The sequence below is a fragment of the Echinops telfairi genome, unplaced genomic scaffold, assembly GCF_000313985.2.
Source record: "Echinops telfairi isolate 266 unplaced genomic scaffold, ASM31398v2 ScPeMD7_2291;HRSCAF=2852, whole genome shotgun sequence".
Taxonomy (NCBI): domain Eukaryota; kingdom Metazoa; phylum Chordata; class Mammalia; order Afrosoricida; family Tenrecidae; genus Echinops; species Echinops telfairi.
Genome location: NW_022106189.1, coordinates 35,053,013 through 35,078,029, shown reverse-complemented (window position 1 = coordinate 35,078,029; position 25,017 = coordinate 35,053,013). Strand labels below are relative to the sequence as shown.

General features: G+C 37.1%; 1 protein-coding gene and 1 non-coding gene across 6 annotated transcripts in view; both read right to left on the bottom strand.

The window, feature by feature from the left end:
- The window catches only part of AP1G1 (adaptor related protein complex 1 subunit gamma 1), an 87,317-nt gene that overhangs the window by 17,876 nt on the left and 44,424 nt on the right, over positions 1-25,017 (bottom strand). For 4 of the 5 annotated variants that reach the window (XM_045293586.1, XM_045293585.1, XM_045293587.1 and 1 more), the window contains 16 exons: positions 22,996-23,092; positions 21,789-21,865; positions 21,105-21,113; positions 18,855-18,950; positions 18,126-18,206; positions 17,843-17,941; positions 15,321-15,376; positions 14,553-14,666; positions 12,189-12,329; positions 10,631-10,685; positions 7,369-7,491; positions 7,095-7,184; positions 6,328-6,455; positions 3,679-3,783; positions 2,867-3,008; positions 2,591-2,717 (listed from right to left, as the gene is read on the bottom strand). In XM_045293586.1, the coding sequence (XP_045149521.1) occupies positions 2,591-2,717; positions 2,867-3,008; positions 3,679-3,783; positions 6,328-6,455; positions 7,095-7,184; positions 7,369-7,491; positions 10,631-10,685; positions 12,189-12,329; positions 14,553-14,666; positions 15,321-15,376; positions 17,843-17,941; positions 18,126-18,206; positions 18,855-18,950; positions 21,105-21,113; positions 21,789-21,865; positions 22,996-23,092 (1,540 nt within the window). The remainder of the gene's footprint in view (positions 1-2,590; positions 2,718-2,866; positions 3,009-3,678; positions 3,784-6,327; positions 6,456-7,094; positions 7,185-7,368; positions 7,492-10,630; positions 10,686-12,188; positions 12,330-14,552; positions 14,667-15,320; positions 15,377-17,842; positions 17,942-18,125; positions 18,207-18,854; positions 18,951-21,104; positions 21,114-21,788; positions 21,866-22,995; positions 23,093-25,017) is intronic. The other variant, XM_045293588.1, reaches the window with a different exon arrangement.
- LOC115870762 lies at positions 14,149-14,234 on the bottom strand. The gene has a single exon (XR_004046893.1). It is a non-coding gene; the product is annotated as a small nucleolar RNA SNORD71 (small nucleolar RNA).

Below are 25,017 nucleotides of genomic sequence, written 5' to 3'. Positions count from 1 at the left end.
TAATTTATACATTATCAAGGGCTTATGAGGGAGGGGGTAGTGGGGAGGTGGGGGAAAAAATGAGGACCTGATGCCGGGGGCTTAAGTGGAGAGCAAATGTTTTGAGAATGATGAGGATAATGAATCTACAAATGTGCTTTAGACAATTGATGTATGTAGGGATTGTGATAAGAGTTGCATGAGCCCCTAATTAAAAGAAAAAAGAAATGAGAAGCTTTTACCAAGGGCTCAAGTAGAAAGAAAATGTTTTGAAAATAATGCTGTCAACAAATGTACAAATGTGCTTGACACAAAGGATGTATGTATGGATTGTAATAAGAGTTGTACGAGCCCCCAATAAAATGATTTTTTAAAAAAGAAAAAGAAATGGGTAGTGGGGGCACAGGGCACTAACCCACTAAAGGGGAGGGTATTATTTATATTTCCACAGGGAAAGAGAGACCAGACTTCAACCCAGTGCTCCAAGATGTGAATGCAACATGCCAGCTTAGAGCAAGGGACCAGTGGAGGGATCTGAGTGGCCAGTCCCAATCCCAACTAGTATGTGTACACCTGCCCCTCCTCCCAGAAGAATTTATTTCAAAGGACGACACTGAATTTGCAGTTCTGGGAGAGGGACATATCTGATCGGAGCACGTGGGAGCAGATAAAGGGGGAGGAGGAGAGAGTGTGCACATCCTAGCCCACCAGGCCTTGAAGACAATGTTCCTGATTACAGCAGCCAGACCACAGAGAGGACCACATGACTGGCCCCACTATGAGACACAACGTCCCTAACTGACTCATAGCACTAAAGGGGATAACGCCGGAGACACAGTGTGGGAATTGCGCCCGATCTGATCCCACCACACCGAGGCAAAACACAAGGGTGCAACAGAACAGCAAAGGAACAGAGCGACGAGGTCCCAAGGAATGCTGAAGGTGGACTTTGGGGCCAGGGTGTGGTGCCCCAACAGACTGGACTGGAAAACACTCCTAAAGGCCAACAAACTATCCTTGAACCAAATACAAGGTTTTCTTTCTTGTTGGGCTTTGTTTTGTTTTTTGTTATTATTTGTTGTTGTTTTCTTGTATATTGTTGCTTAGTTTTGCTCTGTCTTGTTTTTGTGCATGTTATTATCTCCGCAGGTCTGTCTAAATAAGATAGGCTGGATGAACAATCTGGAGGAGAAAACAACAGGACCAACAGTTGCGGGGGGAGGTAGGGGGAAAGGTAGTGTTGTTAACAAACCCAGGGACAAGGGAAAACAGGTCATCTCAAAGCTATGGTGTAGAGGGTATAGGAGGCCTGGTAAGGCTTGATCAAGGGCAATGTAATCAAGAGGAATTACTGAAACCCGAATATGATAGTGAGACAATAGGAAATTAAAAGGAATAAAGAACTAGAAGGCAAATGGGCATTTATAGAGGTCTAAATACAGGTATGTACATATGTAAATATATTTATGTATAATGATAGGGAAATATAATGATATGTCTGGGTATTGTTGTTAGGGGTCACTGATTGATTCCCACTCATAGTATATATAACGCAATGAAACACTGCCTAGTCCAACAAAGCACACATGGAAGAAGCACACCAGCCTGTGTGACCATGAGGTTTCAATGGGATCAGGTGTCAGGCATCAAAGAACAAAAAATCTTATCATGAATGAGGGGGAGTGAGGAGTGGAGACCCAAAGCCCATCTGTAGGCAACTGGACATCCCTTTACGGAAAGGGTCGCGGGGAAAAGACGAGCCAGTCAAGGTGCAGTGTAGCAATGATGAAACATACAACTTTCCTCCAGTTCCTATATGCTTGCTCCCCACCCATTATCATGATCCCAATTCTACCTTAAAAATCTGACTAGACCAGAGGATGTACACTAGTACAGATAAGAACTGGAAACAGGGAATCCAGGGCAGATGATCCCTCCAGGACCAGTGGTGAGAGTAGTGATACCAGGAGGGTGGAGGGAGGGTGCGGTGGAAAGGGGGAACCAATTACAAGGATCTACATGTGACCTCCTCCCTGGAGGACGGACAACAGAAAAGTGGGTGAAGGGAAACGTCACACAGTGTAAGATATGACAAAATAATAATTTATAAATTACCAAAGGTTCATGAGGGAGGGGCGAGCAGGGAGGGAGGGGGAAAAATGAGGAGCTGATGCCAGGCGCTTACGTGGAGAGCAAATGTTTTGAGAATGATGAGGGCAATGAATTTATGAATGTACTTTACACAACTGACATATGTATGGATTGCGTTGAGTTGTATGAGCCCCTAATAAAATGATTTTTAAAAAATGTGATGTCTTAGGACACTAGCTAAAACCAGAGATAACTCAAGATATACTCATTGTGGCCCAAAGGAAGTCCTTCCTATCCTAAAATATTATGAATAACTTATTCTTCAAAAATTCAAACTTGTTCCTTTGAAAATCTCTATGAATTATCTTTAGATTAGCATGTCAGTTTATATTCTAGAAGTTCACAAGATTCTAATCTTGCTTAGCCTCTCCCATGTTCTAGTGACTCATGTGCTATGCGTGGTTTCCTAGGGGGCTTTTTTCCCCTATCCAAATGTTACATAGTTCCAGTCTGACCTCACCTGTAAGGTTAAGGTCTCCCAGCAAATCAAGAAGTTCTCCACCAGCAGAAGTAGGTTTGCTTGCAGGTGCAGTTGGAATAACAGGTGTTATGTCATTTCCTCCCAACAAATCCAATAAATCGTTGGCCTAAACAAGAAAGTAATAACTCAACTCATTGGTCATTTGCCTAATCCATATCTAATGCAAAACTCTTTCAATACTTAACAATGAGAAGGGAGACATCCAACCAAACCAAAAACATTTAAGAGGCAGATAAGAAGCTAGTAAAAAGCTACCTGACTGGTGGGCTGTGGCCCAGAGGGTGGTGGTTTGGTCTCTAGTGGAGCAGGTTCTGTCTCTCCATTTGTCTGCACAATCTCAGTAGGGCCATTTGTGGTCACTTTTTCCATGACAGGCATTCTCTCAAGCAAGGCAGACCTAGAAGAATCTGAAGTGGTTAAACTCTATGCAGTTTACCAAGATTCCCTACCAGAGCAATGACTATGACTATGTAGAAGTCAAACACGGAGAGTTATCTCCCCACTTTACTGCTAACACACACAATAAAACAGAGCTGGATTACAGGAATAATAACCTAAATTTCTGGCAGCATTAAGGGTAAGCAAGAAATCTTGATTGCATATACTATCTGCTTAAATACCAACTATGTATTTCAGGGGTAGAGAAACCGGGGTGAAAGATGGTACTGACACTGACCCATCAAGAAGATACTTCCCTTAGCTTAATGAGTAACGAACATCTGTCTTTGAGAATTGTGCTCTTTTACAGAACAATCTCAAAATCAAACCAAACTCACTGCCATCGTCAATTCTGACTCATAACAACCTTACAGGACATGGTAAAAATGCCTCTGTGGGTTACCGAGACTGCAACTCTTTAGCGGAGTAGAAAACCTCATCTTTTTCAGCAGCTGTGGTTTCAAACTGCTAATCTTACAGTTAATAGTCCAAAGAGTAACACCCTACTCCCCCAGAGCACCTAAGTAGGATTGTAAGGGTTAATTAAGCCCAAGTGATTTCCTTATAGCTTATCATGGCAGTTTGAGCAGGATGCTAAGAAGTACAAGCATTGTTTGTTTTTCACATACCTCATGTGGTCATATTTCTTAAAAAGTGCATTATATTCTACTGCCCTCTGCTGGAGTTCCACATCAATGCTGCTTCCATAGATAGAAACCACTTTCTTAATTCGGCTATTGGAATAAATATACAAATTAAATCAAATACTCAAAATAAATTCATAAAAAATCAGAAAAATAACATCCAAGTTAATTTTCTAGTTAAGGAAATTGAAATGCCCACCTTGCTAATTTACAAAAACTTTCATTATTCACCCAACTATCTGACACTATTCACCAACACCATTCATCAGCATATTGTTTTAGTTACAGAGCTAGGTTTTTCTCTGTTAAACAGTCCATAGTCTAAAATTTGCTAGGAAACAGTACCAATTATTATTTTATCATAAAAGGAAAACTTCACACTCCACTCATTTCTTCCTAATTTTAAACTAAGATGGGTCTATCAAATACAGAGGAAGACTACAGCATACAAATGCTGGCCCCAAGTTTTTAATTCAAAGAGTGAGTGAAAATATTAATCAAGTTAGAGTTCCCTATGATCATTTGTATATTTAAGATCGTTCGGTACATGAAAGTCAAGACAGATAACCCATCAGAAACAGTAACTGGAATAATGGGTCCTTGAGGGTACGGAAAGGAGGTGGGAGTGGGGAGGTGATAGCACTGATGACTATATAACCCCTCCTTCTCAATGGGATCAAACAACAGAACTCTATGTAAAAGATTTGCACCACCACCCCCTAAAAACTACTATACAAAAAAATGAAAGAACTAAGGGTTCCAGGGGGGTATGATGGGGTGTAGGGGATAAAGGGAAGTTGCTATCAAGAAGTTCAAGAAGAAAGAAAATATTTTGAAACTGATTGTGGTAGCAATTGTATAACACTGCTTGATGTGATTGAACTATGGAATATTATGATATCTGTAAAAGTTCCCAATGATTACAAAGAGAGGAAAAACCCCAAAATTATTAAAAAAGACTAAGCTTACTGATTAGCTAGAGACTGGTGGAGCCCTAAGACTATAACTCTAAGCCATCCTTCATATGTGGAAATGAACTTGCCCCAATGGCTCAATTTTCAGGCAAACAAAAGACAGGTCTATAAGGGAAACCATACACTAGAAAGGTATGCACACCTTAGAACAATCAACCATTTGAGAACAGAAAGTCAACACTGACTCAAGGAAAAGGTTCAGAAGCATGAAAAGAAGGAATGGAAGCACGAAATACAGGGAAGAAATGGAATAAGTGATGTTACATTGTGGGGATTGCAGTCGATGACATGAAGCAAACTGTATGAATTGTTCAGTGGAAAACTAATTTGTGCTTTAAATTTCAACCCAATTCACAATGAAAGGTTTTTTTAAAAAGTGAGTGAAAAACTTTTCTTTTTTAAATCTTTTTATTGGGGGCTCATAAACTCTTATCACAACCCATACATACATCAATTTTGTCATGCACATTTGTTGCCATCATCATTTTCAAAACATTTGCTTTCTACTTGAGCCCTTGGTATCAGCTCATTTTACCCCGCCCTCCTCCCTCACGATTCCTTGATAAGTTATAAATTATTGTTATTTTGTCATGTCTTACACTCTTGGACATCTCCCTTGACCCACTTTTCTGTTGTCCATCCAAGGAGGGGGTTATATGTAGATCCTTGAATTTGGTTCCCCCTTTCTAGCCTACCTTACCCTTACCCTCCAGGTATCGCTACTCTCATTATTGGTCCTGAGGGGTTTTTTTAATCTGTCCTGGATTCTTTGTTTCCAGTTCTTATCTGTTCCAGTGTCTCACCGGATTTGTAAGGTAGAACTGGGATCATGAGAATGTGGGGGAGGCAGCATTAAAGAACTAGAGGAAAGTTGTATGTTTCATCGATACTACACTACACCCTGACTGGCTCGTCTCCTCCCTGCATCCCTTCTGTAAGGGGATGCCCAGTTGTCTACAGATGGGTTTTGGGCCTCCACTCCGCACTCCCCCTCATTCACAATGATATGATTTTTGTTCTTCGATGCCTGATACCTGATCCCATCGACACCTCATGATCACACAGGCTGAAAAACACCATATTCATAAGACCTTAAGTAGGAAATCCGAGAATGAACCCATATATGCGTGTCTGAGAAACTGACCCCAAAATGGACTTAACAGAGTGAAGAACTTAAAGATTTACAACCCGAAAACCATCAGGATTTTCTTCCTATTAAGACATTTCAAATAAATAAATCAGAACCCTTACATAGGGAAATAACTCCTCTACTTTTAAGGCACAAAAAACAAAAGGTATAAAGAAATCTCATTTTTAAAACATTAACTTTCACCTTAAAAACAATCCACAGCAGCCGATGTCATGGTGAAGAGAAGGACATGAGAACATTGGTGAAAGGATAATAAAATCGAACAGAAACCCAGTGCCAGAGTGGTCCTCTATAGGGTTTCTATGGCATTGTAAATCTCTACGAGAGCACACAGGTGGAAAGCCTGGTGGGTCTGAACCACTGACCTTATAGTTAGCAATCCAATGTTTACCACAGGATGATAGATACATGCAAATTCATTTCACTGCTCTTCTATCTGTACATGAAATTATTTCTCTTATTTTTTACTGTCAAAAAACCCAGTGGACCCAACTTTTCCTTAATACTCACTTTACGGTACAGGTGAATCGAGTTGAAAGCTTCATAATGGCAGTGAGGGCATAACCTCGTGTCACAGAGGTGGACATATTAGAGATTAGGACACTTTCTAAAATATCCAAAACTTCATCCTCTGTTACCTGGGGAGCAAAAACGGGAGACTGAATAGTAGTGATAAACACATAAATCTGATACCAAGTCACAGGATGCCACCAGAATGATAATCCTTCCACTACAAAAGTTGCTTCACAGCCTGTGGTTTGCCAGAGGAACTCTCTGGGCTGGAAACCACCAACCAGAGCAGATAGCAGGAAGGTAAACATAGCTTTAAGGCATAGTTGTAAGAGAAATAAATATAAGAAAAGGAAAGGATTCATAGTTTAAGTGCTATCACAACTTCTAATAAGGAACAAATGAGAACATGGGCCAGGTCTCATTTCTTCTTGTCCATCAGCCAGAGATTAAGAGGAGAAAAAAAAATACAACAGGGCTTTCAAAAGTTCATGGGAAAATAATGTTAATTTCCTCCCAAAGCTTGGAAGCGCCCTCCTAGAAGTCAGTTGAGGAATGGGGGTGAAGGAGTAAAGAAACTTCTAAAGCAGTTTTAAATTTTCACAATGGACAAAAAATATCAAGTTAAAGAATAACAGCTTCCCCAAAATAATTATAGTATTGCTTTGTGCAAGCCATTGAGAAATCAACCTCAGCTTCCCATTAAGCATTCTTCCTTTATATCCCAAAGCACTGATGGTTCCCGCCTTGGTGAGTAATAGTGGTACCTGAATAGGCTCCTCCTCTTCACACTGGCCTGATACGAGAAGATCTCCATATTCACCTATACACCATGCAGCCACTTGTACCAAAGGTTGCTATAAAATGAAAGTTAATATTGGTCAAGTACTTCGCTTCTTTCAAAATACTTGCTCCAAGTCATGAGTCTTCTAATCATAAGGTCAAAACCTAGGCACATCCAGAATGTTAGACTATGATAGGGTAGGAAAACAAAAGCTTTTTCTCCAGTAAATTAGAAAGAAAAGCAAATGAAGGACCTACTTGAGAATAATCACCAAGAATTGCTTTGTATAAGCGCTGGACAGTATAGGCATGAATCTCCACACTATTGGTAATTAACTGGATCAGATTAGGGACTGCATCATCACGAACATAACTTCCTGCCTAAAAGAAAATGCAGACAGTTTATCCTCAGGAACACAGAAAACGGTAACAAGAGCTAACTGTTGTTATTGTTGTTGATTGGGAGACTTCCTCAAAACACTTAAAGGCAAAGTTGGTTCTAATTTTCAGGTGCATAAACAGCTCTTCAAGTTTTCATTCAGCTAAAAAGAGCATTTAAATTTTTTAAATGTTGTTTGGAAATGATAAAACGTACTCTTTGTCAAAAGTAAAAGAAAAATTACAAAGGTTTAAAATATCAAGAAAAGCCTTTTATACTAAAAAAAGTAATGACTAACATTCCCAAAATGTCAAGAAGTATATTCACTGGGAACTGAATTATAATAAAACACAGTGTTAACGAATAACTTATCTCCTCTCCTCCCTAAAACCTCGAGCACCCATGTTAAAACCAGCTATGGCTCAGCTTCAGTGGCAAACTATTCTGTGGACTGGAGCGAGGAGAGATGTACAGAGACAATTAAAACAGGCATAAATAAATGAGACTAATAGCTAGTAATTTTTTTTTAAACTTTTATTTAAGAGAATATTGTTATTTAAATTCTTTATAAATGTTAAATAGAACCAACCATTAGTCTTAAGAATAGAAAATATTTATATGCAATTATCTTTTCAAAACAAAACTACAACAAAAGAAAACACTTGGCCTCGTTGATACATTCTTCCTCTGACAAGATGAATTTGAGATATAATCTGTCACTATGGAACACAGTAACGATACTTAACCTCCCGTGGGGACACTAAATCTTGGCCTTGTTAGAGCACATAAGTAACTAGACTAGAGTAGACATACAAACAGTGGAATCCATGGCTACTAATAGCCACTTGGACAGACCAGTGGGTATGAATTAAAACACCGAAAGCTGGTCTACCCAGGTGTGTTTTAAAAAGGAGAAAAAAAGGTGATTTGAATATTTATATTCTTAAGAAACCCAAGAATAAAAGAAGTTGTTTGGGAAAATGTGAAAAAAAAGGGGAGAGCAGGCAGAATAAGAAACTAACAAGACCATTTGTGACATGATTTAGACATTTACATTCTCCCCTAACTAGAGCAAGCAGAGTGCTGTAAAGAAGAAAAAAACATGAATGTTGATGCGTCCCGGCCAGCGGGACGCACGAGCAGGACCCTGGGGGGAAAGACGAACCTGGATGGAAAGAAAGACACGGAGACGTGGAGCAAGACAAATGCTGATCAAGCTCGTTTATTTGGGCAAAGTTAGGGGAATATAAAGAGGAACTGGGAGGTGCATATTCTAATAAGGTGTGCTGCACAGTATCCAATCCAACATGTATATTATAATGAAGCATAAGAATGTTAACCAATCGGCTATCCATCATATTCTCAATATGGTATGTTTGTAGTCCAATGAGTGCTTAGTATTTCAACCAATGGGTGAAGAGAGGGGAGGATAACCAACCAAGGTCACGTAGCTGCAGAACAGTTACAGCTGCACAATAGTCAAAGAACACTTCGGGGGGAGACGGGGGTAACACAGACTGCAAACTGTCTCAGACATTTTCATAGAACAAGGAAGCTTTGGTGACTAAGATATCTTTTAAGGCATAACCACCTGCCAGTAATTTTCCACTAGGGCCGGTCACTGAAGGACCTTGAGAATGTCTGCTAGGGCCGGCTCCCAACAGAATGTAATCAAACTGACATTTACAATTAGAATACTTTAGCCAACAGAAAAATACATATTCTTCTCAAGTTACCATGGAACACTGACTGATCACATTTTTGGTCACACAATCTATATGATGTAACATTGATGTTAATATCCCCATCATTTATTTAACCAAATCCCATTTGGGAATTTCTAGATATTCCTAGTTTGCCCTTTTATAAACAAGACTGCAGATGAACATCTTTGTGTGTACATCTTAGTGTACTTACTGTTTTACTTTTCCAAAATACAGTCTTAATATCTAGATTAAGGAATTAAAAGCTATAAATTTAAAGTTTTGCTACATGCTGCGAAACTATATTTTAGAAATATTATGCCATTTTATATCCCCTTAAAATGGAAAGTACTACCTGTTTCTCTATTTCCAAATCAATATTAAAAAGATAAGTAAAAAATATTCCTTTTCTTCCATGTTATTTAATAGTTACTTATAAGGGTAATTTTTCAAATGTTGATTAGTTATTTCTTTCTACATTGTAAACTGTGTGTTCAAATGGTCTTGGAAATTTTCCATTAGAATACTTCATTTTTATTACATGTATGTATCCACAGATTGAAAATATTAAAATAGTCTTGATTATAATATTTTCCCCCTACTGGTTATTTGCCTTTTGACTTTGTAGATTTTGTTTTCCTTTTGTCATATCAGCTTAATTTTTTTTTCATTTTTATGTGAAAATTTGTAAATATTTTCCTTTAAAATAAGCTACTTCTGATGACATGACTAGATATAAATATACTATGTTTTATTCTCATTCCACTACATTTTACCTCAATGTCTAATCCTTATGTCCACAAAGATTCAAAAAGTTTGTTGTAAAACAGAATTAAAAGACAATAGCATTTTCTCAACAACTTTTTAAAATCCCTTCAGAGACGCTCCAAAATTAAAGATTTGGCAAAGAAAGTGATAACTTCAAAAATAGTAATTCTAAGCCTAGAATAAATGCAGTCATTCCAAACAACGGCTTCCTATCATATTCAAAGTAATACCCAAACTTCCATAAGACGCTACACAATATGGTCCCTCTCTCACACCTCAAATCTACCATTCTTGTCTCCTCTTCACATTACTGGCTTCATCTCTCCAGACGGCCATGCTTATTGCCAGCACAGGGCTTTATTGCACTTTTTCCTCTAATTCGTACACTAATTCCCCAGAGTTTTGCATGCCTTGCTGCTCACTTTGTTTTCTAGTCAAATGTTACCTTCAACTACCCTATCTAAAATATTCATCCATTTGCTACATATCCCATCTTATCCTGCTATCATTATACTTCCTTACGCTGCTTTAGTTTTCTATTAGCACTTATCCCAATCATTTTATTTCACTATGTTTCCAGTCTCCCACACTAGAATCTACAGGAGAACAAGGGCTTTTGCTGCCTTATTTACCAGCACTTAGTAAATGTTGGCTGAGAGAAGCTACTTACCGTTGTTAGAACTCGCATAATTGTGTCTATATGCCATCGTTTGGAAGGTGCATACCTGAGAAAACAATACCACAGGGTAAAAAAACAAAACTGTGTGCAGTGACATTTGAAAACCCCTTCCTAGTGGTTTTTAGGTTCCCTTGGATAAGTGATCACATTTGGAAATATTTCTTCTTCAAGTCTTGCCAGGGGATTACCACATTTCAAAGGGCAATGAAATGGAATACAGTCAAACTCTGATGCTTCATATAAAATTACAAGAGTTCTAAGGTGACAAATGAAACTGTCTCTGGTTTCCCAGAAAACAAAACATAAATTCAAGAGAAGGCAGAGACAAAGACAGGAGGGGGAAAAAGGGACTGTTTCCTATTTCCAGACCCAAGCATCAGAATGAGAAACTTATTTATTCCCTTATCTTAAAGGTGAAATGAGAATAGCCCTACTTTTAAAATCTGAACATACATCTTCCTTAAGATTTTACTTAAATTCAGGATGAGTTAGTTTATTGTGCCAACCTGGCCGATAAATACATGTGGGGTTAACTGAAGGGCGGAGAGATAAATGGATTGATGAGGCTTGTCTTCCGAGTTCTTAGGTCTCTTTCTTTGTGATGGTCGGACCAGGGTGTAGCTGCCTTGGCCAGTTCCCTGCTTCAGCTGGCAAGGATCACTTCCAGCAAGACATCCCCGAGGAGAAGCCGCATGAACCTACCCCAATGCAGCCCTGTCAGCATCATAGTGTGTGTTTTGTGAGATGGGTGAGGATTTTGTGGATTGGTGTTGGACATATGGGTTAATGTTGGACTTGTGGGCTAGGGCAGCACTGGGTTGGGATGTTTTCTTGATGTGCACTTAACCTTTATATAAAACTCTCTTAAAAAAAAAAAAACTCTCTTACACATATAAATTTCTGTGGATTTGTTTCTCTAAAAGTACCCAGACTAACACACAGGTGGTTATTTTTCTATTTCTTTCACATACAAAAAAAAAAGATACTCTAGATGAGAAGTTAAAGACAGAGAAGAGATTTTATAAAAGTGATTTTTGGGTATAGCCTCCTCCCTGGAGGATGGACAGCAGAGAAGAGGGGAGGGGGAGACGTCGGACAGTGTAACTTATGACAAAACAATAATGATTTGTGAATTATGGAGGGTTCATGAGGGAGGGGGGAGTGCAGAGGGAGGGGGAAATGGGCAGCTGATATTAGGGGCTAGAGTAGAAGGCCAATGTTTTGAGAATGATGAGGGCAGCGAATGTACATATGTGCTTGACACAATGGATGTATGTATGGATTGTGATAAAAATTGTATGCGCCCCAACAAAACAATTTTTTTTTTAAAAAGTGATTTTGGGTAGTTGTTGTTGTTTGGTATTAATAAAATTTTTTAAAGCTAGCTGAGAAAGTTAACTTTTAAAAGTTAACTTATAATTGGGAACTGGAGATACATTAATGCTTTTTGCACAAATACCATTTCCCCTGTGTTTTAATTTTTTAAAAACATTTTCTGAAAGTTCCAAGCATCGATGACCCAGTGTAAAGATAAAAAATTAAATCTTACTTTTCTGCAGCAAGAAATATTCCAGATGCACAGTCAGCTTTAAATTCTGGCTCACATGAATCCAAAAAATAAAGTAATTCCTTCATCATGCCTCTGATATTATTCCCATTCACTAGGGCAAAGCTCAATTCCATTGCACGCCTTGCAGGGGAGAAAGAGTTTTATTTACCAGGAGAATAAAACAAAGACCTAGGTATGTTCTCTATGAAACACAAGCCCTGACAGATATGTTCATGTCCTTGCATAATTTTATGTGCCTTATCTCTATACACAAGATAACCCAGCAAATTCTTTTTCTTTTTACTTTCCTCTTGTCCCACTACCCATCAATTTAATTCTCATGTAATCATTAGTTTTAATATTTTGGATCTCAATTCAACTCTAATCTTACCTCCAACTCTGCAAAATCCCTAAATGATACACTATTAAAGCCCAAAAGTGTAGTTTGCGCTCAATAGTTCATTCTCTGAAGCTAAAATTCTAAGTTACTTAAGGCCCTCAAAAAGAGAGCCTCAAAATTATCACCTAGTTATTTTTTTTAATTATCACCTAATGAAAATACAACTCTGCATTAGTATCTTCAAAACATGACCAATTTTTACATGACTACTTTTACACTCTACTTCATTCTACTTCTGTCCAACAATGATATAGCATACATTATATAAAAAGCTATTCAGAAAATTAATTAGAATTTACAAAATTAAGAGAGAAAATGAGTATTCTAAGAGCTAACATGGTTTTCATAACTGCTTGTCAAATTTGGCAATCAAGGCAAAAATGGAAATGTTCAATGTTTAAAATGTACAAGATTACTATAAGCATCTTTACATGTGAATCAATACTTTCAGACATGTTATGTACTGACTTCCAAAAAATATCAGTTGAGCTGGCTCAATGACAATGGTTTTGGATTGGTTTTCTTCCTGAATTTCACACAGGACACACACTGAGTCACTGCAGTAAAGTGACCTGATGGAAGTCATACACCTGCTAAAGGACAGCTAGGGTTTGAAATGACGCAGTGTAGTCCCTGCGTGTAAGCTCTTACTTTGTACACAGACTACTGAAAAGACACAGGTTTTGCCTTTTCTTTTTTTCTTTCTTTTTTTTTTTTTTCTTTCCAAAAATCGGGTCTTTTTTAAGGTTTTGCCTTTTCAATACAAAGCCCAGTAATGAGCTCCAGAGAAATAACACAATGAGAACCAACTGTCTGAGTTCTCTCCCTAGGTATGCCCCTTTACAAAGGTTAGATTTAGGTTAAGCCAAGTGATCCCTTTGGGACTTTAACTAATCTGCTAATTGGGGAAAGAAATAATTGCCTAGTTTCTCTCACTGGCTCCTCTGGAAATCAACTGACAAGGTACTTAGAAAACTTCACAAAACACAAAATAAAAATTGAAATCACTGAGTTTAGGTCTAAGATGTCTTTATATTGCCGAAGTGTGTAACAACTGTTCTTTACGAATGATAGAAATACAATAAATGCTTAAGGTAGAGTTAGTTCAAGAAAGTTAAGGAATAAAAAGACCAAAAAACAAAAAAGACCAAAAAAAATGCTTAAGGTGATCTAATTTGTTCTAGATTAAAAAATCCACATTTTATAACCAAAAACTTCAGAGGCTAATATTAGCATTTCTTCTGGCACTCTATACAAAGAAGAAATGTAGCCTTTTGAAACTGTTATCTGCTGCCTAACCATACTTCCTAGAGCAGTGGCTCTCAACCTTCCTAATGCCATAACCCTTTAATACAGTTGCTCATGTTGTGGTGACCACCCAACCATAAAATTACTTTCATTGCTACTTCATGACTGTAATTTTGAATCAGGCAACCCCTGTGAAAGGGTTGATTGAGCCCCAAAGGGGTACAACCCACAGGTTAAGAACTGCTGTCCTAGATGGACTCTACTAAGAAGCATGACTGGCTCCAAAATCCTGGGGCAGATTAACTGTGAGAATGTGTGCTGTCAGCAATTCGAGTTTCGACATTGTGAAAGGACACTCAGCCGATGGATCACTCCTTGTTTTCATCCTCCAGCACACAAAGCTCAGTATTTCTATTAAGTACAGCCCAGTTCACTTGTATGTGTTACATTTTATCAGGGTCAAGGGCATCTTCAGTATGCACATCAGTATTTCTTGGTGACCTAACCTTCTCCCAAGCCAATTCTCTTTAAAAGGGGGATTCAATCTGTAGACAGTTTGCCTGTGAATACAATGACTAACTGCATAACTGTTAACACATTGGCTCTCTAAACTATTACAATCAATCAAGTGAGCTAGCTATATAGAACTATCAATGATGTTTCCCTCACGTTAGTGAACTAAAATACAAGACTGATAAAGATACACAATTTGTTACCGTTTTATTGAGACATCCAAATCTTTTAAACAGTCCACGATTGTGCTTCTGTGCCTCTGTACTGCATTATGATCTGTCTGTACAGTTTTCAACAAAGATGTGAGAGCTACATATCTGGAAGAAACAAAATTACAAGGAGGTAAATTTAAAATTCATAATGCAAAATCCCTAACTATGAAAAATAAATAAATAATTTTAAGCCCTAACTATGTAACAATAAAGATACATGCATTTTAAATGCATTAATGATACCATAGGCTTACATATATATATAAAAAGCAAAAAAAGAAGAAGTCTATACTGTTCAAATAATTTGCTTAAAAAAAAACTGAGCTGGAGTTCAGAAAGACTTTCCAGATTTGCTTCCTAAAATGTAGTCATTTTTATTCTTAATTCTTAACAGGACTCTGAATCCAGCCAGCAGCTCTCTGTATTTTTGTGATCCAAGCTTCCTGGAGCACATTATCTGTAGGTGCCTTCATGCTACTGGGGCACAGTTGAGTAGTCACCACAGAGACTACATAATCCACAAAGCCTACAATATTTACCATCTTGCTCTTAACAGAGCAACTTTGCCAATACAAACAGGAATAAAATGCTATGAAGTTAATTCCTCAAATTCTTTATAAAGCAATTGTTTTAAGACTAGACTGAAAATAAAAACCCTAGGTCGAAGTTCTAGATTATGTTACAAGTATGATAATTAGCTAGTCACTTCTTGAAAACACTGAGTTTATACTCTCCAAGGTAACAGTTCAATAGACTTACCTAATATTCTTGTCATTGTTCAAAAGGAAACGACCCAGGATATTTATGGCTAGGACCTAAAGAGAAATAGCATAAGTTAAAAATCTAGAAGAGTTCAAATATGTGTATTGTTTCCTGATTCTTATGAATCACTACTTGACCTTGAATGGAGGGAAAACTATTTAATGGTGATGGGTGGTACTTTAGAGACTGCTCATAAATATGTAAATATAAATCTAAAGGCAAATTTTTAAAACTTTTAATCATTTTATTGGGAGCTCTTACAGATATCATTATCAATAACATCGAGCAGTATTTACAACTGCTACCACAATCAGTTTCAATACATTTTCTTTCTTCTTGAACTCTTTGATATCAGCTCCACTTACTCTCTCTCCCCCAACTCCCAGGAACTCCTTCTTCCACCTTTAAATAGTTTAAACAAATTTTTAGTATCATTTTATTTCAATAGTAATTGCTAGAATTAGTTCATTTTAATTTTTGGAGTTTAATGGGAAAATAATACTGGTAGTTTTTGAGGCAAATCTGGCAGTAACTATTTAAAATAAAAACACATCCTCTGCTTCAGCAATTCACTTCTATGGATGTATGTGATATACATATGCACAAAAACTTATTGCAATACTATCTGTCATTACAAATGATAGGAAGCCTCCTAAATGTCCATTAACAAAAAAACTTACTAAATATACTATAGACTGTTATGTAAGTCATTAAAAAGAAATGACTGGTTTCTACCCATGCATATAGATCTATCTCCAAGATAATGTTAGGCTAAGAAAAGCAAGCTGCAGAACAAAGTATATTGTATGTTGGCATTTTTTTATAAGGTGAAAGAGGAAAAGAACTAATCTAAGTACTGGCTAAATTATTGACTGGATACTGTAAAGGCTAAGGGAAAAAAATAACGGCATATAAATATTGTACTCTACAGGTAGGTTAGCAATTCCAGCATTATTAAGTGGCTGGATAGGATGACTTTTCTGAAAAAAATTTTAATTCCTTACAAAATAATTTTAATTAATGTGGAAAGAATAAAGGAAAAAGAAAATTAGCATTAAAATACCACTAAGTAACAGTGGCAGGCAAGAGTCACAGACAGATGCTAGAATTATTGAGAATAAGTTTGAGAAAAATAAGTTATTTGCATGGTCCCAAACTGTCTCTCTCAAAACATTTCTAATTGCAAAGCAAAATAATAATAATAACAACTTTACCATGGAAGAACACAGCAGACATCACCTTAACCAAATGATCGAAGTTACCACCACCAGAAATGAAACAAACAGACAGCTTAGTGCCCTGAGAAGGAAAGCACATCATTTCTGTGGGCAGGCTTGCCAAAAAGCTTAACCTCATTCTCATTATGAGAAAACAGCAGTCCTGGGACATTCTACAAAGACCAGTGTCTTCAAAGTGACATGATCCAAGGAAAGACTAAGAAACTGCCACAGAAAGGAAGAGACTAAGAGAGGTGACAATTAAGTACAATATGGGACCACAGCTCTTGGAATAGACATTACTAGAGAAAGTGGTGAAATCTGAATAATGTCTGCAACTTAATTAACAGTATAGTCCTGACAGTAAATTCTTAGTACTGATAATTGAACTATAAACCTCAAACCAAATTCACTGTCACGGAGTCGAGTCCAACTCACAGCTACTTTTTATAGTTTTGCAAAATGTTAGTATTAGAGGAAGCAGGGTGCATGTTAAGTAGAAAGTCTCTAAACTATTTATACAACTTTTCTCTAAGTCTAATTTTTTGTATTTCTAATGAAACGTTTACAAAGAACCAAGAAAGAAAAGAATATATATACACGTAGTAAAAAAACAAAAACCCTAAACTCAGTGCTATGGAATGAATCAGACTCACAGCAACCCTACAGGACAGGACAGAACTTTCCTTGTGGTTTTTTGAGACTGTGACTTCTGACAGGATTTTAAAAGCCTCATCTTTTCCCCCACAGCGACTGGTGGTTTCAAACTGCCAGTCTTGCAGTTAGCAGCCCAACACATAACCACTACAGCACTAAAGGTTCCCATATCTCTAGAAAAGTACATAAGAAAATGGTACCAATACTTCCTTCAGCAAATGATTAAACAGAACAGAGATGATCTACATGTGAAAGCTCCATGTCAGAAATGTTTTCTTCGTGTACCTTTTGTATTATTTGGGTTTCACACTCCATATATTTATTTCCTAAACAAAAAAGTAACTAAAATATGACATCTTCCCGAAAGCAATGAGTACAATTCACACTCTGGTGCAAGTAAAAGCTTAACGTGAAGTGCTTTTTTTCAGTCAGTAATATTTATGTCTAACAATATCTAAGGCCTTCCAAACTTACACTAATCAATACTAAGCCTTCAGTAAGTGGGAATGATAACTCAGCTAGTAAAAACAGCACTATATAGTTTAAATACAACTCTGAAATAAATCCAATTCCAAAGAACTAAAATTAAATCAACCATCCTAAATTAAATGTTTAGAAAAGAAAAAAAGATTTCGAAAGACTTACTCGTAGTCCACTTTCTGATTTAATATCCATGATCGTCAAAACCGTTTCATAAAGAATAGCATTTCCTACATTTTTACTAGTCTCTGTATTAGTGGCAACCTGAAACGACGGAGGGTAGTATATCAGTGATAGAACATGGCTTCCAGAAATATTCAGGGGTAGCAAGAGACATTGTGTCATTGCAGCAACCATTAAGAAAATAGACAAAATTTGCCCATATGACCACAATCACCCCACTATATTAAAATGAGTAGTTAACATGATGCAAGTCTGGTCTACTCACCTGTGCTAAGATATCATTCATAGCTTCACTTGAGTCATCATCATTTCGTCCTAAAATTCTTAATAACCGTAAAATTCGTACCTAATGTGCAAGATATGAGAACAGTCAATACATACTGACTGGCACATAGGAATCTCACCTGGTATGATACGTAAACAATTTAAATGAAACCTTAGATACCAAAAAAAATGGTCAATATCTAACAGAAGAATTTTAAACATTACCTATATAACAACTTTCAACTCATAGCAAACCACCACGACAGAGTACGCCTACTTCATAGGATGTCCTAGGCTGAATTCTTTCTAGGAGTAGATTGACAGGCCTTTTCCTTAACACACAGCTGGTTGGTTCCAACAGCCAACCTTTCCATTAGCAGTAGAGCATGCTAACCATTGTGCCCCCAGGGCTCCTCTGAGTTGTTATGAGTCCTTAGTAGAGGACATAGTCTTTTTCTTTGACACACATCATGCCTGAATTAAGTTAGAACACCCCACTATGCCCCTCCACACTAAAGAATAAAACATTGACTAACAAATCTGTGTAGTACGTACTTTTGACAGTTACTGCTATTAATTTTATTCTACTACTCTAAATAGATTACATTTATTTATGTAATACATTAATTCAATCAATGAACTATCCAATACAAACTTAAGTGAAAGAATACGGTCCAGTCAAAAGATATTAAATTCATGACACTTATCCAAAGATTATTTTCACCCTCACCTGCAAAAAGGGATCGCTGATACCAGAGACATCATGTTCTGGTGAATATCCGGACATGATGAGGTTCTTTAGAATTCGGACTAATTGGGGCACAAGCTGCAGAAAACAAAGATGCATCAAAATCTAGTAAATATCAAAGAATGTCTCATGAATAAGGAAAGAGGTCCTTTAATTGAGAAAAAAGGGTACAAAAGTCTGAGTCCAAGCAAATTCTACTGATATTGTTGATATCTGATAAATAAAATTGAGGAGCACTTAGGCCAAAGTATTAAAGAAAGAATGTATTTTATCTGGATAAAAACAAATCCATACTAGATTTTTAAATTCCAGTTATAGAGATGCAATATTACAAATAACAATGCACCAGAAGTCTATGAAGACCAAGCAAAACAAATATCTAAAAGATTCTTCATTTCTACATCTAACAAACCTAAACAGCACAAATATATTCAATTTTTATCCATCCAAAATTTGGATATAAAATAATATTATACCTAAATTATAACTGGTATATTAAAACTGAAGCACACAATCTCACATAGAGAATACAGTTCTCCTTTCATAAGATGGACCTGTTTATTCCCTTTGTCAACAACAGAGATTACACAAAAGCTTATAATATCTCCACTTTAATTTCACTGATTTGTTGCCTGCTTTGTGTATCTCACCAATGAGATGACACATTCCATATGGTTGGAATTCCCTCTTGTCCTTCCTTTAGCTTGTCCATTGGAGTCATAATAAATACTAGGCAAATTTATCGCCAAGTTAAATTAACAAGTGCTTTATATATTAGCATTCATTTCTGTTGAACAATCACGTTAAAACCATACACTACAGTAAAAACTTTTCCAGTCTCTAATTGAAAGCCCAATTTAGTTATTTTTCCCCAATTTAGTTATATAAACTGTAATGACCTAAAATTAAGGAAGTGTTCAAAGTAAACAGAATTATACCTTTAAAGTGCAACCTAAGAGCTCCAATTCTGCTGTAACTAACTTTCCCCCACTGTTTTCAGACACTGCCCCCATCCCCATGCCCCCCCAAAAAAGGGTACCAAAATGCAAGTGTTAAAAAAGCCAAGCTAAGTGTGCCCAAGGCATGCACTCAAAGCATTCACAACATAAGTAAACTTCTAAATACAAGAGAACATAATCTATGTAAATTTTAGTAAGTTTGGCCATAACACTTCAAAATGATTCAAAAGTCCTTAAAGAGAAATCTAATTTGGACAACTCCAAGATATAACTAATCTAAGCTATAAAGATCTGAAGAGTCTAGGCAGAATTTTCATTAAATGTATCAACTGTGCAGACAGGTTTGTATTAGATTTAAGAATAGTATAATTTTAAAACTTCTTTAAAATGTAATGAAACTGAGATCATCCAAGTTACCAAGCTCTGCCAATAGCAGTTCACCTTGCATACTTCCCAAGAGCCTGCTTTTCTACATGTCCCTAATTATTTCTTTAAATCTGATTTATTTCTTGGAGGAGCCCTTTTTCTTTGGCCTGCTGAAATGCAGAAATTGTTTTATTCACTACCAAAAGACCAGCACATCACATCAGATCATCCTGGGACAGAAAGCATTCATATCTAAGGGTTCAGCAGACAAATTCTTGGAACCCAGCTTTAGTTTTCAGACAAAAAAACCCAAGTTACTAAAACTGATGACAGGACAAACAAAATAAGATGACAGAGGGAAAGGCTGCAGCCATGAAAATCAGTTGGTGCCTACCCACTCTACCTCAAATCTCTTTAATATTTAAAAAATCTAAGCAAGATTAAGTAAGGTAAGGAAGAAATAAAAGCTCTGAATCTGAACTGAAAGCACAGAAGTTCATACAAAGCTTTTATTTAATATGAGGTTATCAACATATGGCTCTAAAATGTCTACTTCAAAATGAAGCAGTGTTTGTGTCAAGGCTCCAGATTGATCTGGAATTGCCAACATCAAAGCCACTGGGAAACTGCTGAGTTTCTCAAGGGAGAGAGAGGTAGATAAGGAGACTTAACAATGCAGGAAAGGCTACAACTGAAATCCAAGGCTTATTGTGGAGTCAGAAGTTTAAGTGACAAGACAAAACTGGACTAAGGAGTTAGCCAAAAGTGCTAGAACAAATAACTCAATCATATTAAGCACAGCTTTAGCATGAGTGTATTGTTAAAAGCCACATTTGTGGAGAATACACAAAAGCTACTAAAGACCCTGAGGCCAGCATGCACCATCTAAAAGAGGGTTAATTCTTACCTTTTCATTCTAACATACAGCAGGATTCCAAACAGACAACAGGAACAAAACATACAAAGCAAGCATTAGGGACAGATACGGGTCTCATACTATTTTACAATAATTTAATCAAGACATGAACATCTAAGAAAGAGGGGAGGAGGAAGAGGAGTTGCTGTTAAAACCTCATTCGATCTACAGTACAAAATGAGTCTCACTGACAGTGATCAGTCCCTATAAGGGTTAAACACATGTTAACTACTCACAGAACAGTCTTTCTGTCTTCCTCACTCTGTTACAGAGTGCTGAGGGAGAAAAGCTAGTAAGAGAGAGAGAGGACCTAACAAAGCTAAGGACCCTGAGTTAGGTAAAAGTAATCAAGATCAAATTTCTGCTCATAGTTTACATATTTTAAAAAAATTACTTGCCTTTAAAATACACACACACAAAAAATTCTTATTTGTAATTTGACCTCAGGTTATATTTCCTGACTGCAATGTGAAAGCAGCAGACAAAGGGCAAGAAAGATGGGCGTGTCTGCCAACAATCTGGCTTCCAGCCCTATCACACAAGAGAGACGGTTAGATCTTCTGTTCTGCTCCATGGCTGCTTTCTAAAGAAAATTTATAAATGAGCAGATTATGTGCTTTTCAGGAAAGTCATTTTTCAATCAAGAAAGGATTAGGCATACAGAATGACACCTACCTTTCTAAAATGTGCAAGCATGTCTGGGCTTCGCTCACACATTTCAGTGAGGAGGACTACAGATGTGTGGAGGACACCTTCAAAAAAAGATACAATGAAAACTAAAATTAAGGCTATATTATTCAACTGATTAAAAGAACTTTTGAGTGCCTAGGTCAATTCCAAAAGAATAGTTAACCACTTTTGCTTTCCAAATCACCAAAGGATTTAAGTATTGGGCTTAATACAAAAGAAGCACTTTACATAGACACCTGCTGATGTAATACTGATCAGATCAGTAAAATAAAAATAAAATTATATAACAAAAATAACTACTAAAAAACAACAACCAATATGTGTGCCTCGCCATCTGAGAATACAATTAACCGACATGTTCGTGGTGAGCAAGAGCTGGCTGGACACCATCTACTCCATTCTTAATCATTAAGTTATTGGTTTAATTCTGATAAGACAATTCATGAGGCAAAAATCTAAACGAGATTTTTAAATATTTAAGGGAAAAAATATCAAAAACCTAACATACTTGTGAATGACAAAATAAACTTGCTTATTCCCGAGTCAGTGAGAAAATTCAAAAACTTTATTATGTAATAAATAAGTGCCCTAAGCAATTCATTTGTTCAAGTATCTTTTGGATTTTCTAGACAGATAAAAAATATTAATTAAATGAAATATGCATTACCTTCTGTCCCCACCACCCCTCTAACATTTAAGACACATGAATTTTACTCAACGTGTGTGTTTCATGAGTTCAAAATAGGAATAAAATATTGGGGGAAAGAACAGCCACCTACCCTTTGATTTCTCAGAATTACAAGTGAACTAAAAGAATTTTCATAAACATCATTCTCTTTTTATAAGGCAGTAGGAAAAAAAATTTCTATTATAAAAAAAACCCCAGGAAATCAAAGGGTTCTAGAAACACAAAAACCAAGGCTAGAATCATTTGTACATTAAACTGAATGTTAGTAGCTTTATATAGCTCTGAGGTGAATGGCAAAGTTTACTGTGATGGTTTCAATCTCTGTTATAAAACTAGGACACCAGACAAGATAATTGGTGACCAGATCTCCCTGGATAATGTCTAAGCACATCAGAAAGGCAACTGTAATGTGTGAAGACAAAGAGCCAGCAGTGCTTGATGCCTCTTCTCTTTCTCTTCCCCCTTCTCCCTTAGTGCTTCATGGGTGCCTCCAAATCACATTACCATGGTTCTTCTCATTCAGGAGGTTTTTTGTTGCTGGTAAAAACATCTCCATAAGTTCAGGAACCTTCCTGATGACATGAACAGCACACAGTGCTGCCTATTAAAAATAAAGAATAAAATATTTATTTGGATTAAGCCATAGGAACCAATCTTATGAAAAAGAAAACTCATCATCTAGTTAGTTCATCTACTAGAAAAATCAAGAGAAAAAGTTAGCTATCATACTTACTACTTATTAATTTATCAGGACTTTCCAGCCTATACTATCACACTGGTTAACTTCTAGCTTACTTATCCCTTTCTTCATAGTTCATGCTTAATATGAACTTATCAAAGTTAAACATAACTCGTGGCATTTTAGGAAACTAAAAATTGATAGATTCACCTGTGACAGTAATTCTACCTAGTAAGTAGACCACCAGCAAACATAAAACATCATGCAACTGAAAGACAGTTGCTACAAATCTGTTGTTTACTAGTTGCTACAAATTTGTTGTTTACTAGTACCTATACCACACTCAATTCACTACTCTTTGCTGACATCAAGAAAATCACCTGAAAGATATTTAACTAGTCTGTACTCAAGAAAAGATGGTCTTAGTTTGCCTATTGGAGAGAGGAATACATAAATTCACATACTGAATTTGGTTATCTTCCTATCCTGATCCCCCAAAGTAACCATAATGGCTGTATGTCACTGTCAAATACCTTAAAATTACTGTACCATCTGTAAGAAATAACTTCTGATTCCTCCCATCTTGTACGTGGGGCAAGTAAGTTTTTTCTAACTCTACCAAGATATTTTAATTATTCAAATAATGTGCTTCCGAATAAGAGCTGTCTACATAATCGTTAAGAAGTGACCTGCAGTGAAAAGAAAAACTCAATTTTGTTTGCAGCTATCATAATATTGTGTGATTCTGGAAAATGTCTTAGCCTTTTAACACCTCTATTTCACACCATTAATATAAAGCCATAATCAGTATCAGAGAATAGCATGTGTTTATCCCTTGAACTTTTTTTTTAATTGCTTAGCTTTTATTTCATAATCATAAACTTAACTCTGCTTTCCAGCTGGACTGAGGGGGAATAAGGAAAGTAGGAAACCTGAGGAACTGGAGTGAGAGCACAAGATTAAACGATACTGGAAGCACATTGGGAATAGAAGGGTGATTTCCCAGGCTACACAAGGCATGGTCTGGTGCTTAAGATAAACCATGAAAATCCAGATCAAATTTAATTAGAGTTGTCCACGGTCAGCAACGGTGATCCTCTTGCTGGTCTTGCCATTCCTGGACCCAAAACACTCCATGGCTTCCACCATGCTCATGCCTTCTTCCACCTGACCAAAGACCACGAGCTTGCCGTCAACCATCCGTCTGAGCGGGGCAGATGAAAAACTGGGGAACGTTCACATTGGGCCCAGCATGTGCCGTGTACAGGATGGCAGGACCTGTGTGCTCCAGGATGAAGTTCTCATCATCATCTCTCCATAGATGGGCTTGCCACCAGTGCCATGATGACGTGTGAGTCACCACCCTGGCACATGAACCCCAGAATGATTCTGTGAAAGCAGGAGCCTCTATAACCAAGTCCTTTCTCCCCGGTGCTCAGAGCACGCCAGTTTCCTGCTCTCTTTGGAACTCTGTCTGCAAACACCTTGAAAGAGACGGCCGAGGGGCTCGCTGTTGACGGCTATGTCAAAAAACACAGTAGGGTTGACCATAGCTGGACGCAAGAGGAGCAGACAAAACTACAAATTCAATCAGTGGCATCTGCAGAGCTATTCCTTGAACTTTTAAATTTTATACACTTTTAAGATTTTAGGTATAAATAAGATTATCCTTTTCCATTTAGATATACCAGTTTTATAAAGTAGTGTTTCTCAAAGTAAGCGATACTGTCTCCTGTGGGGCACTGAGACAATGGGGAAGGGGGAGTGGGGCTGCAAAAGCAGAAATCTGTGTACTTTTCCTGGATTATGAGCTATAGTACAGAGGTTTTTAATTGCTGGGGGGAGAG